Here is a 15,957-nt window from a genome sequence, read left to right on the forward strand (position 1 = left end):
ATAAGGTCGGCTGCCCTCCGACGGCTCCCCCGGACACAATGAGCCAGGGCAAGTCGAGAAGCACGGTGCGTGGGACCCTCGCTGTCCCTCCTCCAGCACCACGGGGAGGAAGAGCTGCTCTGTCAGCCCCACGAGAGCGTGGCAGGGCACTGGCTTTGGCTGTTGCCTCGTCACCTTCTGCCTGGGGATGTGGCGGGGAGGACCAGGAGGAAACCTGCACGTTTCCTTGCTGCAACACGTCGTGGTTTATGCCGAAAGCATGTCAGGGCATCCCCGTGTCCTCAGCCTGGAGGTGGTCCCTAGGGAGCCGAAGCGCTCCCTTTGCCTTGTCTGCCACCCGGCTGCCCCCTGCATAACCCGCAGAGCTTCAGAGGGCTTGGAAATGTTGGTCCCTGGGCTCCTGGGGGTCCCTGAGGCAGCAAAGGAAAGCTGGCCCCTTGGCTGAGGTGTGCCAAACTGGCATTTCCAGCAGGGCAAAGTTTTGAGCAGGTCTGCGATTTCGAGTCAAAAGCGTCCACAGCACGCGGTGGGCTCTGGAGGAGCCAGAGTAGTGCCGGCATCTGGCACGCTCCTGGGGCTGTGGACGCTCCTGGGGGCCCTGGAGAGCCCTTGGTGCTTGGGTAACACGTCCTGGGGGGTTTCTGCAAGGGTCCGAGCTGACTGAAACGGGGCTCGTGCCCCGGGAATCCCAGGGGAGCGCTTGGCTACCTGTGGTGCTGCTTCCAGCAGGCAGCGATGGAAGGTGGGCGCAGTGGTGAACTGGTGGGCGCAGTGCCACCACCTGGGCTCCTGCCTGGCCCCCCCCGGTGGCAGAAAAGCAAAGTCCCCCCCGCTCATCTCCCCTGCTAAAGGCAGGGGCGCAGCAGATACCACAAAACGGGCCGTTTGCTCTGCAAGGAGCTGGTTTGCAAGCAGGCTTCGTCGGATGGGGAGGAGAGGGGGCAAGCGAGGAAGGAGCCGTCCCGGCTGGGTGCTCAGCTCAGCGCCCCAGTTCCTGGGGGAACCGTCTCACCCCTGCTTGTGGGCAACTGTCCGTGTCTCACCTCTCTCTGCAGAGCTGCCAGCCCTCCATGTCCTCATCGCCTTCCCTCCCACATGGCACTGATGGAGCCTCAGCCCGCTGGATGCCAGGCTGCGCCTCTGCCCTCTCTGCGGCTCTGCAGGGTGTTTCCTTCCCCTGTACCGTGTCCGGGCCAGACCCCTGCTGCGTTTTGGTTATTGATCTGCCTTAGCAAGGAGCAACGAGCAGGTAGCAGGCTCAGATGTCAGCCCAGTGATGCTCTGACACCCCCGAAATCACAAGCCCAGGGCTCTTTGGCCTGGTAGGGAGCGGAGCAGCCTCCGTGTGCCCGGGCATCCATGCAGGGAGCAGGCAGAGCGCAGCCCGGGGCTGTCGGTGGGCTGGTTTCCTCAGCAGCATCCTGGGCCCTGAGGTTTGTCAGAGCCCAGCTGAGCTGCCGACACGTTCACGTCTGTTTCCAGCTATTGGGTTTCGGTGGGAGAGTTTGCCTTTTTTTAATTTTTTTTTTTATTTTTTCTTAACGGCTCTATTTTTATCCCGCTCCGCGTGGCTTCGCTGCGCCGTGTTTGCGAAAGCTCAAATTCAAAACATCCTGGGGAAGGCTGCCGGGGGGAGATGTGGTGCAGATTCCCACGACGGGGTTTCGCTGGGCTCCATCCGCCAGCGCTGCCTCCCACGCCGCTGGGGCCCACAGCTCGCCCCAGCCACGCACGGAGGAGCGGAGGACTGAGGGGAGGCTTGAGGCCCCGGGGCTGGAGGGATGCTTGGGCAGGGCAGGGTGCTGGGTGTCCGGATGCTGGGAGCAAAACCTCCTCCCGGACCCTCATGAGCAAGGAAACAGCCTTAAAAACAACCCTAATTCACCTCTTTTTAGCGATCGAGGCACAGCATCCACCCTGCGGTGCTCGGCACGCTGACCCCGTGCATGTGCTCCTCTCCCTGCCAGCAGCTTTCAGCTCAGCCACCTCCTGTATCCCAGCCCCGGTCGGCGCTGAGATGGCTCCAATTATGGGTTAAAGTAAATCATTTTAGCTAAACCGCCGCCAATGCCCTCGTGGATAGCTGTTAAACAGCTTACCCGGATTTAGCGTGCTTCGGAAAGGAATCAATTCTGGTCAAATCGCGTTTAAATTCGGTTTAAATGGAGCCAGGCAAGTCTGCACCGGTTTTAATTAGGACCAGTTTGAAACTAATCATGGAAAATTAGCAAAAGTTGTGTTCTCTGCTATGGTGAAATTCGGTGCTCAGTGGCCAAAGAAGGAAAATGTGAGTCAGCGCCCGCGTCCTCTCCCAGAGCAGTCTGGGGACACTTCACCCGCCGAAGGTTTCGAGACAGCTCCGTCCATCAGGCAGCCAGACGGCCCGAATGTTCCCGGCTGCCATGCAATATATATTTATAAGGGCCTTAATATAGGTTCCTAATTGCCTGTCTCTCTTGATTTATAACGCGGCCCCATGAGCGATGGCAGCGTACCGACGGCACGAACCGTGGCGAGCACTCGCAGCCGCCCCGGCTCCGCACAGCTTTTTCTGTCCCAGCCAGCATCCGCCGACCCCAAAAGCCGGAAGGATCATGCGGCCCTGCTTACACCATCTGTATTCATACTGAAAACCAAGATCCAGCCAGCTTTTGCCCTTCTGCTCCCCTCGTGTCCCCAGCTCTGAGGCTTCCCATGGGAAAGGACAAGCTGGGGGGCTGCCGCAGTGTTCCTGCAGCCCCACGTGTGGTGCGTTTGCAGCCGATCTGGCAGGTTGCGGATCTGCCACGCCTCGCTCCAGGGGAAGGGGGAGAGGTGCAAGCTCCAATTAATTAAGCCGCAGTTTTCTTAACACTTCTCCCCGCCTGTCTCTCGTGCTGCGCGGAGCTGCTCCTGCCGCCGTGCCGAGCCAGACCCCGCTGTGCCGTGCCGTGAGCCGCAGGGCCGCCCACCGAGCAAGGCTGCTCCGTCGCCACGCTGCTCCAAAACGCAGGGCGAGCGGTGGTGAAACCTTCCCCGGGGATACCCACAGTTGCCTGGGGGCTGGCGGGAGGAAAGCCCCGGCCTGGGGGAGGAAGGAGGCCGTGCCAGCCATGTGTCCCCACTCGAATCTGGGCTCTGTGCTCCTAAAACCACCATTAAGAGCTGGTAGGTGTGGAGGTGTGATGCACGTCCTGCCTGCCGTGAGCAGCTCTGGGCTGGATGGCTTGGTGCTGCTGACAAAACAGACCAAAAAAAATACCACTTCTTCAGCTTTGAAAGACAGTTTCTACCAGCTATTCACCTCTCCTTCCCACCCTGCGCCCCAGAAAGAAAACCACTCGTGCTTTGGTCCCCTCGGACCCGCTGCTGGGGCAGGGCAGCGCTGGGAACATGCCGGGGCTGAGCCCCTCGGTACCTCCCCATGTCCCTGCCATCGGGCAGGGGAAATCAGGCCAGGGGCTCTTCCATCAGCCTGGGCTTTGGCTGGTTGATTGTGTTTTTAATTGGCCACTCTGTGCTCTGCTGAGTCTTGACAGAAGCAGACAGCACACATAAATCAAACCCTGCACGTTTCCGTGCGATCTGGTGGGAGACTGAACGCTGACCGTGCTGGGGATGCTGCGGGACCCACTCACCCAGGCTCACCACGCTTCGACACGTCCCAGCCGCCCTGCACAGGCAGTTAGGGGAGATCCCCCCCCCTGTTGCGAGCTTGCCTTTAAACACCCTCCAAACATTTGCTCTGAGCACTGCCCTTCTGAATACACCATCCCCGCTGAAGTTGCACGGTGGGAAAGGCAATCCGTACCTGCCCACCCCCTGCGCTTCAAGCCCTGAAACGATAATTTTTTTCTAACTCCCTGTGCGTACCCTGAGCTAGGAAATGCCTTTTCTCACCCCTCCCTGCCCCCTACCTGGCCGTGAGCTGAGGCTGCGTGCGGTGCCCCAGCCGTGGGGTGCTGGCTGCAAGCTTTGCCCACCACCGTGAGTGCTGTCCTGAAGCGCCTGCGGAGGCTGGTGGCACCTCAGGGTGCTTTGCGAGGGGGCCCAGCAGCACCTGCAGATGGATGGGCCATTTATGCATGGTCTTGGGCACCCCCTCTCCTCCCAGCTACTAAAATTGGTGGCTCTGGGACGGTCTCCCCAAAAGACCATTTCATCCCTGTGCCCTTCTCCGATGGCTGGGAACACCAGGAGGTGCTTTCCTCTGGGATGGGGAGAGCTGGGGCAGGGCTGGTGCTGCTGGGCTGAGCAGGCACAGTTACACGAGGCTTGGAAATCTCATTTTGGTGCCCCTACCCTCCCTTGCCGAGTCCCGCGACTGTGTTTTGGATGTCTGCTCTCTGACTGAGACTGCTTTGGCCAAAATAACCCAGCTGCTCTAATTTCTTCTCCCCTTCGCCCGCCTCCCCAGGTACGAAAGGCTTGGAGTGCTCTCCCTCCACCCCCACCATGAACTCCTACTTCTACAAGTTCATGATCAACCTGCTCAAGCGGTTCAGCAGCGAACGGAAACTCCTGGAGACGCGAGGAGCCTTCATCATCAGGTCAGAGCCCTGCTGCTCCGCTGGCGCCTTGCGGGCAGGGCGGGCTGGGAGGAAGGGTTCAGCGCCGGGCTCCCTCGCATCGCCAGGAGCCGGAGCCCTTTTCGGCAGCCTCCCTGGCTAGCTGGCAGCCGAGGCTGGCGTTTCCAGAGCAAACCGACTTGCCTCTCGCGTGTCGAGGCACCATATTTTTTGCTCCCAGCCCCCAAGGCGAAGTATCTCTGTATTACGCGGCATTGTCAAGTTCTTGTTGAGAAACGAGCAGGCCAGCTGGAGCACGAAGGCCGTGCTTGCTCGGGGTGCCAAGTCGAGCCAATTCTTCCACCTGGCTCGGCTCCGTGCGCTGCGGGTCAGTGTGGCTTCACCGGGCGCGCGATGCTCGCCCCGTAATGAGCCTGCTTTGCAGAAGACACATATTTTGACTGCAAACGTTGGCAGGTTCTGCATCCACTTCAGAAGCTGCGATCAGGCAGCAGAGGCAGGAAAAACGAGCGCTGCAGCAGCTGGCAGTGCGGCGGTGTCTTTAGTGCAATGAAATCTGGGGCAAGGGATGCAAATTCCTCGGCTTGCGCAGAAATAATGGGCTTAGCAGTCAAGGCAGGGCTGAAAAATCAGCAAGGAGGGGGCAGGACTCGGTGTTTTCCTCCCTGGGTTTCTGCGGAGCTCTCCCAGTGCCCCGAGAGCACCAAGTGCCCTGTACTGCGAGGCTGCAGAGCCAGGACTGGGGAGGTTTCTCCCCACCTGCCTTAAAGCCCAGTGCCTTATCCCAAATACCCCTTGAAAAGCTGTTTCTCCCCCAAAAGTCCAGCTGAGCATATGTTTTTTTGCTTCTGACGGGAGTCTGGAAATGTTGCATTTAACCACACAGGGATCTAAGAATAGGGCAGGAAAATATCCTGCTCGTAGCAGTCCTCTTCTTGTCCGTGCTCTGCACTGCGCCTGCTGGGAGCGAGCAGGGCAGGGGAAGGGGCTCGGTTGCTCATTAAACCAGCAGGGTAATTAGAGGGGCTCTGAGTAGCAACGGGAAGCCTGGGCAGGGTCACACTCAAATGCTCTCCCATCCGCAGCCACCTCCAATTTTTCCCTCCAGCTCCCCGACAGCCAGTGGGGCAGCTCCAGACCCTGCTTTTTGCTGTGACTCATGCCCCGGGCTCCAGATGTGCAAAAAATTCCAATCAGTGCAAAAAACAACCCAAAAAACAACAGCAAAAGATCCTATCCTTTGTTATCCCCTTGTCAAATGGCGTGGTGGCTCACGGGGGATAGATCCAAGGGGTATGGAGCCAGTGCGGCCATTCTGGGCAGGGTGAGCCCTGGCCTCCAGCACTGGTGACTAACTCTGAAACCTACTGACGACAGCTTAAATGCCGGCGTTAACCACTTCTCCGCTGCCTCCGGGATCAACAAGATGGGAATGGGGCGGGAGAAGTTTCACGGGACCCTCTGGAAGAGCTTGATCTGCTGCCAGAGAGCCCCACCAAATGTGGGAGCCTCGTGGTGCTATTTTTAGGCGCTGCTCGAATGAAAGCCACATGCGTGTTCCCACGTTACACCCCTCCCCTGACCACAAGCGGGTTCAGCTGTTTCGCACAGCGGGGAAGAAGCCAGCCCCATGTTTCCATGGGGGAAACGCCGGTGATATTTCATCCCCTGCTCCCCTCCACCACCAGGGACGGCGACGTGCCACCAGCAGCTCCCCGCGTCCTGGCTGGGGCAGCGGGGAAGAAAGGCGAACCTGTTACCTATAGGTAATGATTTCCAGCCGAAGGAGTAGTGCTCAGTGGGATGGGAAACGTGGGGCAGGGATTTAAAGCCCAGCGCAGCATTTCTCCCCGTCACCGTGCCGGTGCTGGCCAGGCTGGGCAAGCTCAAAGGTCCCCGAGGTCAGCAGGGTGGCCGCGGTAGGGCAGTTTGTTTCCTGACCCAGCACAGGCTTGGGCACGTCCAGTTGCTGACTCCAGGGGTTCACAGCCTCTTTTCTGGTGAGTCCTTCCAGTCCTTTCCGTACCTTTCTCCATCGGCACTGGCACGGAGTCTGTCTGCGACATGTCCCTGCTGGTGGCATCCAGCATGGCGCTGTGAGCTTGAGCCCTGACACTGCACCTCGTCTGTGCCACCAGCGGCACCGGCACGGAGGGCGAGCACGTGGGTGCAGCAGGAGGAGGAGGGAAGGGAAACTCCAGGAAAGGGCTCTTCAGGGCTGCTTCGTGCCCGTTTGACTCTGGTGCCCTGTAAGTGCTCAGGAGCAGGCACAGCCCTGCTCAGGGGTGTGCCGAGGGAGCCGCCCTGGTACCCATCGCCCCAAGCACCGCAGAGCAGATCGGGTTCATCTCTAGAGGCAAAAAGCCTTCCTGCCTCTACAACGGGCTGCAGAATTCCAAGTGCTGCCTCCTCCTTCCTATCCAGACACGTCTGCACCCAAAAGCAGCTCCAAAGCGGTTGTTGGAGGCAGGAGTATCAGCCCCGTGCGCTTCCCTTGGGCGTTACCTCCCGCCTTGGTGCCGAGAGCTCCCGGCCTGGCTGGGGAGCAGATACCTGGCTGGCACGTGGCAGTGAAGAAAAACTGGCCCTGCAGCACCCTGTTCTCCCTGACAAGGGAAAGCAAAGTGAGCTGAGCCTGTGAACCGAGACGGGGACCTGCGAGGGGCAGCGGAGGGAGAGCAGCAACAGCGGCTCTGGTGCAGCGCAGATGTGCAGTGCCCTCGGCACGGGGGGGGGAGCAGCACCCCAAGCTACTTTCTGCTCTGTCTGGCTTTCCCAGGGCTGTGCTGTCCAGATAGGGGACAGACGGAGTGGGATGGGGGCCCCGGGGCTCGCTGGGTTATAGATTTTCACCAGCACCGTGGGTTCAGAGAAGGGAGATGTTGGGGATCCCCTGTGGAGCAGGGGATGCCAAAACCCCGGCCAGGGTTTCAAAGCCCTCGTCTTGTCCCTGTCCTGGCCACCCTCCTGCTCCTCTGTGGCCCCATTTGGGTGGCCAAAGGTTTTGATGCTTCCTGAGGAGCCCCCCTCGGTGTGCCCATGTTCTGGAGGCTGCCGGGGCCAGACCATCCCCATGCCCCCACCAAAAGCAGCTCGGCAAGGGGCGCGCGTCCTTCTCGTCCTTCTTCTTCCTCTCCCCACCCTCCTGCCGCCGCCTGCGGAACAAAACCTGGGTTTGTTTTCACGTGAAACGTTTGGCTTGTGTTCAGTGAAGTGCAGGGGAGAAAAAAGAAAAGAAAAAATGGAAGGGAAAAAAAAGAAACGCAGCCCCTTTGATAAGCTGTGATATGAACTCGGGTAAAATCCAAACAGCTGTGATGGCTACAAGGGGAGCTTCTGTGTCGGGAGGCAGCGAGCCTGCGAAAACACGCGGCTCTGCCTGCCAGGATGCTCCCTGGCCGCCTGCCCTATTGCTGTAATGAGCTGTGCACTTTCCCCCCCTCCCTGTTGCCTCGCAGAAAGGAATAACCGGAGAAAGCGTTTTAGTTTTGGTTTTTTCCTCCTGTTTTCCAAACCGAGGGCGGCGCTCCCCAGCCCCGGGCTCAGAGAGCGGCCCCAGGACGGGGTGGGGACAGAGCTCGGGGTCATCCTGCCCTACCGGGAAGGTCCCCAGGTACCAGTGGTTTGGGTCCAGCCCTTCAGCCCCATATGTGGGTCAGCTTTCACCCCTTTACGTAAGGGCCATTAGCATGCCCGGAGCCTCGCTCGCTTCCCAGCCCGCTGGCGAGGGCCACAGGGAGCACTGAGCGCGTTGCGCTCCTGCCCTCCGCTCCAGCTTTCATCGCCCTGCGCAGGGAGCCCGCTTCTCACGCGGCCACCGGGGCGAAGCTGGAGCCTGGGGCCCTCTGGCCATCAGTGGGTGGCCCCATTTCATCCTTGCGTGCATGCAGCAGGGCAACAAATTCATTTCCTCCTGGTTTTCCTCCCATCCCTCCGCACTTCCCTTTAATCCCTTCCTGCTCCCCGAAACCTCCTCCCTGGGGCTCTGCCGGCAGCGATGGGACACCTTTGCTCCAAAAACCCAAAACAAAGAGCAGTATTCGTTGAGTAGGATGCTGTGCTCAGCTCTCTGACACCCTCCACATCCCCCCTGGGGCATGTGTTGGAGGCTGGGGGGCAAAAATGCCCTTCAGCAGGGCGAGAGCTTGGACCTGGGGCTCTCAGGTGCTGGAAGCCACCAACAGCAGGGCTTAGCTGGAGACCGCCCTGCCCGGGGGCTGCTTGTGCCCGCTGGGGTACAAAGGGCTGGGGCATCCTCCTGAGGACCAGCTCCTCTTCCGGAGCATCCCAGTGGGCTCGGGACATGGGTTTTTTGGGCCCAGAGAGTTGTGGTGAATGGAGTCAAATCTGGTTGGAGGCTGATCACAAGTGGTGTCCCCCAGGGCTCGGTACTGGGGCCGGTCCTCTTTAATATCTTTATCGATGATCTGGATGAGGGCGTCCAGTGCACCCTCAGTAAGTTTGCAGATGACACCAAGCTAAGTGCGTGTGTCGATCTGCTCGAGGGCAGGAAGGCTCTGCAGGAGGATCTGGATAGGCTGGAGCGATGGGCTGAGGTCAACTGTATGAAGTTCAACAAGGCCAAGTGCCGGGTCCTGCACCTGGGGCGCAACAACCCCAAGCAGAGCTACAGGCTGGGAGATGAGTGGTTGGAAAGCTGCCTGGCCGAGAAGGACCTGGGAGTATTGGTTGATAGTCGGCTGAATATGAGCCAGCAGTGTGCTCAGGTGGCCAAGAAGGCCAACAGCATCCTGGCCTGTATAAGAAGCAGTGTGGCCAGCAGGGCTAGGGAAGTGATTGTCCCCCTGTACTCGGCTCTGGTGAGGCCGCACCTCGAGTACTGTGTTCAGTTTTGGGCTCCTCGCTACAGGAAGGACATGGAGGTGCTCGAGCGAGTCCAGAGAAGGGCGACCAAGCTGGTGAGGGGTCTGGAGAACAAGTCTTACGAGGAGCGGCTGAGGGAGCTGGGCTTGTTCAGCCTGGAGAAGAGGAGGCTCAGGGGCGACCTTATCGCTCTCTACAGTTACCTTAAAGGAGGCTGTAGTGAGGTGGGGGTTGGTCTGTTCTCCCACGTGCCTGGTGACAGGACGAGGGGGAATGGGCTAAAGTTGCACCAGGGGAGGTTTAGGTTGGATGTTAGGAAGTACTTCTTTACCGAAAGGGTTATTAAGCATTGGAACGGGCTGCCCAGGGAGGTGGTGGAGTCACCATCCCTGGAGGTCTTTAAAAGACGTTTAGATGTAGAGCTTAGCGATATGGTTTAGTGGAGTACTTAGTGTTAGGTCGGAGGTTGGACTCGATGATCTTGAGGTCTCTTCCAACCTAGAAATCTGTGTCTGTGTCTGTTTTAACCACCCTAACCAGCAAACTGCCCTGGGACCCGCGTCCCTCAGAGCCGCTGCGAGGCCCTGGTGCGTTTTCCTGCAGAAAAATGGAAAACACGTGCGAGCGGCGGCGCTGGCGTGGGCTGGGACTCATTAAGGTCAGCGAGAGTGTGGGGGGGAGGAAGGGGAAGTGTGCACAGGGGGGAAGAAAATCCTCAGAAAGCGGCCGAGTTCCTTCCCAGGGCAGGTCCTGAGGGAGTTACGTGTTCTCCATCCCGGTGCTTTCCCCGGGATCCCAGCAGGGGCGAAGCACGAGGTCCGGAAAGGCGAGAGGAGGAGGGCTGGGCGAGCGAGGAGCTCGCAGCAGATGCAGGTTTCCCCAAAGCAGGATTTCCTCGAAGCAGGGCTTTGTTTGATTCCAAGCTGCCGCGAGCAGCTCCCAGGTTTTCTGCCCCGTTTTCCTTGCCCAGTGGCTGCACCAAGAAGGGGGAGCCGCGCACACAGGGTGGCCGGCCTGGGGTTGCTTTGGCCGTCAGCTGGGAACTCACCCGCTGGGCTGCAGGAGGGTCTGGTTGTGTTTCCTTCCCTTCCTTTGCTTCCCAGATGGGACATCTCACTTTATCAGTCTTTACGGAGCAAAAGCCACGACTGGCAGGCTGGGAGGAGCGGAGTAATGGCATTTTTCCCCTCTGTCCTACAGAGGATCCTGCCCAGGATTATTCCGAGGGCACACTTGGTTAAAAACCCCGAGGCAGGGCTGTTTTGCATCCTGCTGCTCTCGTCAAGGTTTTCTGTTCTTGGCTGCTCTGGAGCATCCTGCAGCACATCGCTCTGTGCCGGCGGGGCCTGATGGCACGCACAAGGCACCCGAGCATCCGACTGCTCCCATCTCACACCTGCATCCGTCTGAGGCTCTGGGGGTTTGGAGGAGAGAGGGCAAAGTGCCTGGAGCAGGAAGGGCCACATCCTGCCCTCAGAGCCAGCCGGGTTATCCCCCGGGCACTGGTGTGGATGCTCCAGAGACAGGGAGCACCCAGCTGCCACCAGCACCCATCCAGCCGCGTGGGAGGCAGCAGTGAGGTTGCTGTAACACCTGGCATAAACATGGATGGAGTTCTTGGAGCTCCTGCCTTGAACCCAGCGAGCAGGGGGAGTTACTTGCAGATACTTCGTTTTGGGGATGGTGGTGGCTCCCCCGGAGCCACGAGCTTCCTGAGTAAAGGGATGGGCCAAGAGGAAATGCTTCCCCCTCTTCTGGCTGTGGGAGTGACTGTGAGAACCCAACGAACCATGCAGGCCGTGGGGAAATTCCCGTGGTGTCGGAGCAGGCAGCGAAAGGAGGATTCAGACAGTTCCCAGCCTGCCCCGTTGGAGGGAGAGAGCACGTCTCAGGTGTGGGGCTGGCGGTTCCCCCACGAGGAATCCCTGCTCCCAGCACCCGTCGTGCCCACAGAAAGCATCGGGGAGGCTGCGGAGGCGCAAAGCGGCAGCCGGGCGACTTGCATGCGTGAGGAGCTTTTAGCCGAGCCCTCTTGCAGCCAAGCAGGAGGGGGAAAGGTTGCAAATTGCATCCAAGCCTCCCGGTCCCTGCGGTTTTGCTGCTATTTTCTGCTGTCTTGCAGCTCACGTGAGTGCTCTGGAGGTCAGTGGGGCCAGCAGGCAGGCGATGACTCTGCACAAGGGCTGGGTGCTGGTTACAGCGCAGGAGCAGCGATGTCTGCCCCCAGCAGGGAGCTGCCACACCAGGGCTGATGCTTTGGGGCAGAACAGGCCCGGGTCCGGGCTGCTCAAAACCTCCTGACGCTCAGCCAGAGCAGGGGAGAAGTCAGCAGAGTCCGGAGTTTGGGTACGAGGCGAGGGAGCTGAGGGCTTGCACCTGGGGCATGGATGAAGATCGCTCTGCCTCCTCTTCCCCCAGGGAATGAGCTCCCTAAAACATCCCCCTTTCCCCCGGGGGGACGCAGACCCATCGGCTGTGTTGCCTCTAGGCCAGCAGTATGCTGCTCAGTCACCTTTCCACGAAAGGAGCAGGAGCACTTTTATTCCTTCCTGCAGCGATGGGGAGGCTCCCGCCCCTGCACGCCCCAAACCGGATCAGCCTCTCCCGGCTCCTCTTGCCACGGCTCCGCACCCGCTCCTTTAACCTATTTTATTGGCAGTGGAAAGAAATTATAGGGGTAGAAATAAGGCGCTTGTCAGTTTTCCTGAAAATTAGGCCACAGCTGTCAGCCTGGAAGGGAAGATGCATCTCAGAAGAAGGATCTTCGGAGCGCTGCTGTCGCGTTACGCAGCTCGCCAGCCCCTGCGCTTCCTCCCCTTGGAAACCTTTGTGGTTTTCTTTTTCTCTCCATCCTTTGGAGGACACGAAATCCTGAAAGCGTCGCTGCCTGGTGAGAGCGGGGCTGGCGTGCGTGCCCCCGGGCTGGGGCAGGTGCGGGGCCGTGCGTCACTCCTCCTGGCCCAGGAGGTGGCTGGCAGCCAGGTTTCTGCTCCTGCGGGCACGTCTGGACAGAGCCAGAGTTTCGGCCCTGCCGGGCACAAGCTGTGGCGCTTCTGCAGCTCCTCCTTGCCCGGGGCTCGAGGTGCCATGAGCCCGGGGCCGCACGGCTCGCTGTGGCACAGCACAGTGCTCGCCACCATCATCTCAATGGCTCCAGTGGCATCGAGGCTTGGAAGCTGATCTTCCTGTGCCTGCTGGTTGGGCAACGCGTTGGGCACCTCTAGGTTCAGCCTTCCCCGTCGCTCAGCTCTCACCATTTTCCTGCAAATGCGAGGTTTGAAGTCCTGTAGCTGGATCTCACCCCCGGATTTGCTGCTGAGAACTCATCAGGTTCACAAGTCAGAGAAGAGGAGCCTTGGGCATCATGGGGTTTTGCTCTCCTGGAGTGCGCGGGACAGGGGAGCTGATGGTTTTCTGGCTGAGCCTTGTGAGCTTTGCAGGTGCTGGGTGGCTGCGTGCTCACAGCCGGGGTCACTTCGTCCATGGGGCACTGCCAGGGTCCCTCTTGTGTGTACCCCTGGGCACCTGGGCAGCTGCTGCTCCACATGCACCTCGTGGGCTTCTCCTTGGAGGGGTTGCCACGTTCACCCCCATTACACCTGAGAGGACCACTGACTGTCCTAACATAGCTACCTTTAGTGCCTGGCCCGTCCCAGACGACGTGAGCCGTTGATTATCCTCTGTGCCCCCACGGCTGAAGCAGCAGCAGCCCTTCCTTCTGCTCGGTGCAGCTGCTCTGCCCCTCCCAGAGCTGTGGTTGTGTCTGATTTCACCTGGAGGTGTGCTCTGCAGGCTGAAGGTGACCTCTCCAAAGGGCACTGGCGTGTCAGACAGCGTCGAGGTGTGTTTTGGGCTGCCCTGTGCCAAAATCCTTCTGCAAGGGCGTTCAGGCTGATGCTTGCCTTCGCCTCGTTTGGGACCTGACATTCCCTGCCTCTTCCAGGCCAAAAGACCTCGGGGGCTTCCCAGGTGGCCTGCCATCCCGGAGCAGCAGCACAAGGCTCCGCAGGACCTCGGAGCCGTTCCATTTCCCGATGCTCTGAGCACACAGCGCGTGGGGAGCCTGGGCTCAGCCTGCGTGTCCCGGGGGATTGGGACTGGCACGGTCACCCGCGGGGACCCGTTGCCGTTCGGCCGGGGAGGAGAGGGCTTGGCGCCGTGCCGGCACCGCGGCGGGCTTGGCGGTTGTTTCCCTGCCGAGCAGCCGGCCGTGGGAGGGATTCTTGTTTGCAGTGAAACACGCTGCGCATCTCCCTTGTGAGCAGAAGCAGCTCGGGGGCTGTCCCTGGCTGCTCGAGCAGAGCCCGGGCGTCTTTTCCCTGGCTGCAAGAGAGGGCTGGGCCAAATTTGCCAGGGGACCTCGATAATAACCATCAGGAGGAGCTGGGGCTGGATTTTCTCCTTTGGTGGAGATGGCACCGTGGGAGGAGCGGACCTCATGCGGTCCCCAGGGCAATAGGACATCCCCGCTGGGGCTCTGCAGTGCATCCCGGCCCTGGCAGGGCAGGCAGTGGGGCAGGAGCCTGGAAAAGAAGTTGAGGCTTTGCCGACAGAGGTCCCCCCAAAATTCCCCCCAGAATTTCTCCAGCTGGAAGTCGGTGCCCAGCAAGGAGGAGGTGGAGGCAGGGGACCCCCCCAGACCTGCCCGCACCCGGAGCCCCACTGCCCTCAAACTTCTAGGGTGCTTCTTTCTGTTTTCTTGATTTCCTTCCCCGCCCTCGCAGTGACGGAGGGGGAATGGCAGCCTCGCGGCTTCCCCGCTGTCTCCTCCCTCTCCCTTCCCCATCCTAATTTTATCTGCACCCCAAAGGCTGCTTCCTCTGCAAATTCCTAAAGGGTCCCAGCTGCCGGGGACGCTGCTTCTCCTTGGGGGAGGACGGGGCTGAGCTGCGCTCTGTGCCGGGCTGCTGCAGGCGGCCACGGAGAGGAAGGGCGGCGAGAAGCCTCGGGAGGAGCAGGGAGGGGAGAGGAAGAGGAGGGTGGGGAGGAAGCACTGAGGGGCACTGCCCTCCTCGCAGCCTTGTACCAGCAGGGGCGGAGGTGATGGGCTGGTCCCCGAAAGCCAAAGGGCTCCCAGTGACCTTGGCACCCTGCTGGGGGTGGAAAGTTGTGGGAATCGGAGCAGAAGGTTTATGGGGTCACCCGTGCCAGCATGGGGCTGGGACGTGGGATGCCCAAGAGGAAGGTGCTGAGCCGTGGGTGCCACCCGGGGCTTCCTCGCCCTGCAGTGGGGACAAGCGAGGGGCTTGAGCCCCCCTGGGTATCGTGTATAGGGGCCGTGGGTATTTGGGAACAGCTCCTGCTGCCATGGGTGGGCTGAGCTGGGCACGGACCTTGTCTCCCATCTCTCCGGCCACTGCCCAGTCCCACCCCCGGCATCCCGGCTGCCTGGTGGAAGCCACCTGTCCCAGGGGAGCGGCTCCACGGGGGCTCTCCCGTGTCACCCGCATGCCCCCAGTGCTGGCAGCCGGCCTCAGCTGTCACAGCAGCTGCAGGGCTGGCCACTTGTCCCCCCACCAGTACCCGGTGCTGCCGGCAACGTCCCCAGCACTTGGGGGACAGTTTGGGGCAGGGGGCGAGGAGCCGCCGGCACACCGCAGTCCCCCCAGGAATCCCACTCTGCGCACCCGGGCAGCTCCGTCCAGGGAGGGGACCCCGTGGATTTTGTTGGGTTTGCTCTGCCAAAGCCACCTCTGGTGGCCTTGGGGTCCCCGGAGAGCTGCTGCCCCCCGGCACAGTGGCTCTGCACATCCACAGCTCTCCTGGTGTGCAGGGGATGGTGGCACGGCGTGGCAGAGGGGGACATCCACGTTCAGCTGCTCCATCGGTGCCGGGCAAGCAGGGGCGGTTACCTGGTCTGGGCCAGGCTCTTTCCTCCTACAAAGCTCTTTTCCTCCTCCAGTGTTGGGTTTCAGCCCTTCTTCCCATAAAGGGTCCCAGCTGCACCCCACAGATGGGCACCCCAAACTTTCCGCTCCTATCTCCCAGTGAAATCCTGCCCATGCAGGGTGAGGGGCACGTGCCGTACCCCGCCGCTCCTTTCACGCCGACCCGTTTCCAATTTCCCAGTGCCACCAAAAGGAGCAGGGGAAGAAAGAAAAAAAAAGAAAAAGAAAAAAAAATCCCAACCCAACCCAGCCCTTCCTTGCTAATCAAAACCAGGCCTGAAATTAGAAAGCTCTCTGCGCTGGGCGCTGGCTGGGAGCGCAGCGGCAGCCAGAGGGATGTCAGGGCAGCTATTTATGGAAAGCCATGCCTGATTTCGGACAGGACGGGGGCGGCGGGGGCCTGCCCCGGCGGGTTTGCCTCAATCCGCCCCCTCTGCAGCCCGTGGGCGGGCGAGGGCAGCTGTGGAGATCCCTGAATCGCCTCCCCCAAGCCATGTCCCCCAGGGCTTTGCTCTCCCCGGGGTGCGTTTTGGCACAGCGCCGATGCTCCGAGCCTGGGAGCCAGGACAGAGCCCAGGGGGGAGCAGTGGCGATGACACCAGTTGTCACCGGGGCAGGAACCGGTGTCACCATGGGGCACAAGCTTGGATGCGCCCCGTTCGGGAGCCTTTGATCGCAGCCCACTCCTTTAGGGTGCCCTCGGGAAGGGAAATCTGGGTTAAAACAGCCAGGAAAGG

The 15,957-nt window shown here is 60.5% G+C and overlaps 1 protein-coding gene across 1 annotated transcript in view; it reads left to right on the forward strand.

Moving 5' to 3' along the window:
• The window catches only part of VAC14 (VAC14 component of PIKFYVE complex), a 51,504-nt gene that overhangs the window by 29,105 nt on the left and 6,442 nt on the right, over positions 1-15,957 (forward strand). The window contains exon 14 of the mRNA XM_035543763.2: positions 4,397-4,529. Coding sequence (XP_035399656.2) covers positions 4,397-4,529 — 133 coding nt within the window. The remainder of the gene's footprint in view (positions 1-4,396; positions 4,530-15,957) is intronic.

This window comes from Cygnus atratus, chromosome 12 (genome assembly GCF_013377495.2).
Source record: "Cygnus atratus isolate AKBS03 ecotype Queensland, Australia chromosome 12, CAtr_DNAZoo_HiC_assembly, whole genome shotgun sequence".
NCBI classification, from domain to species: domain Eukaryota; kingdom Metazoa; phylum Chordata; class Aves; order Anseriformes; family Anatidae; genus Cygnus; species Cygnus atratus.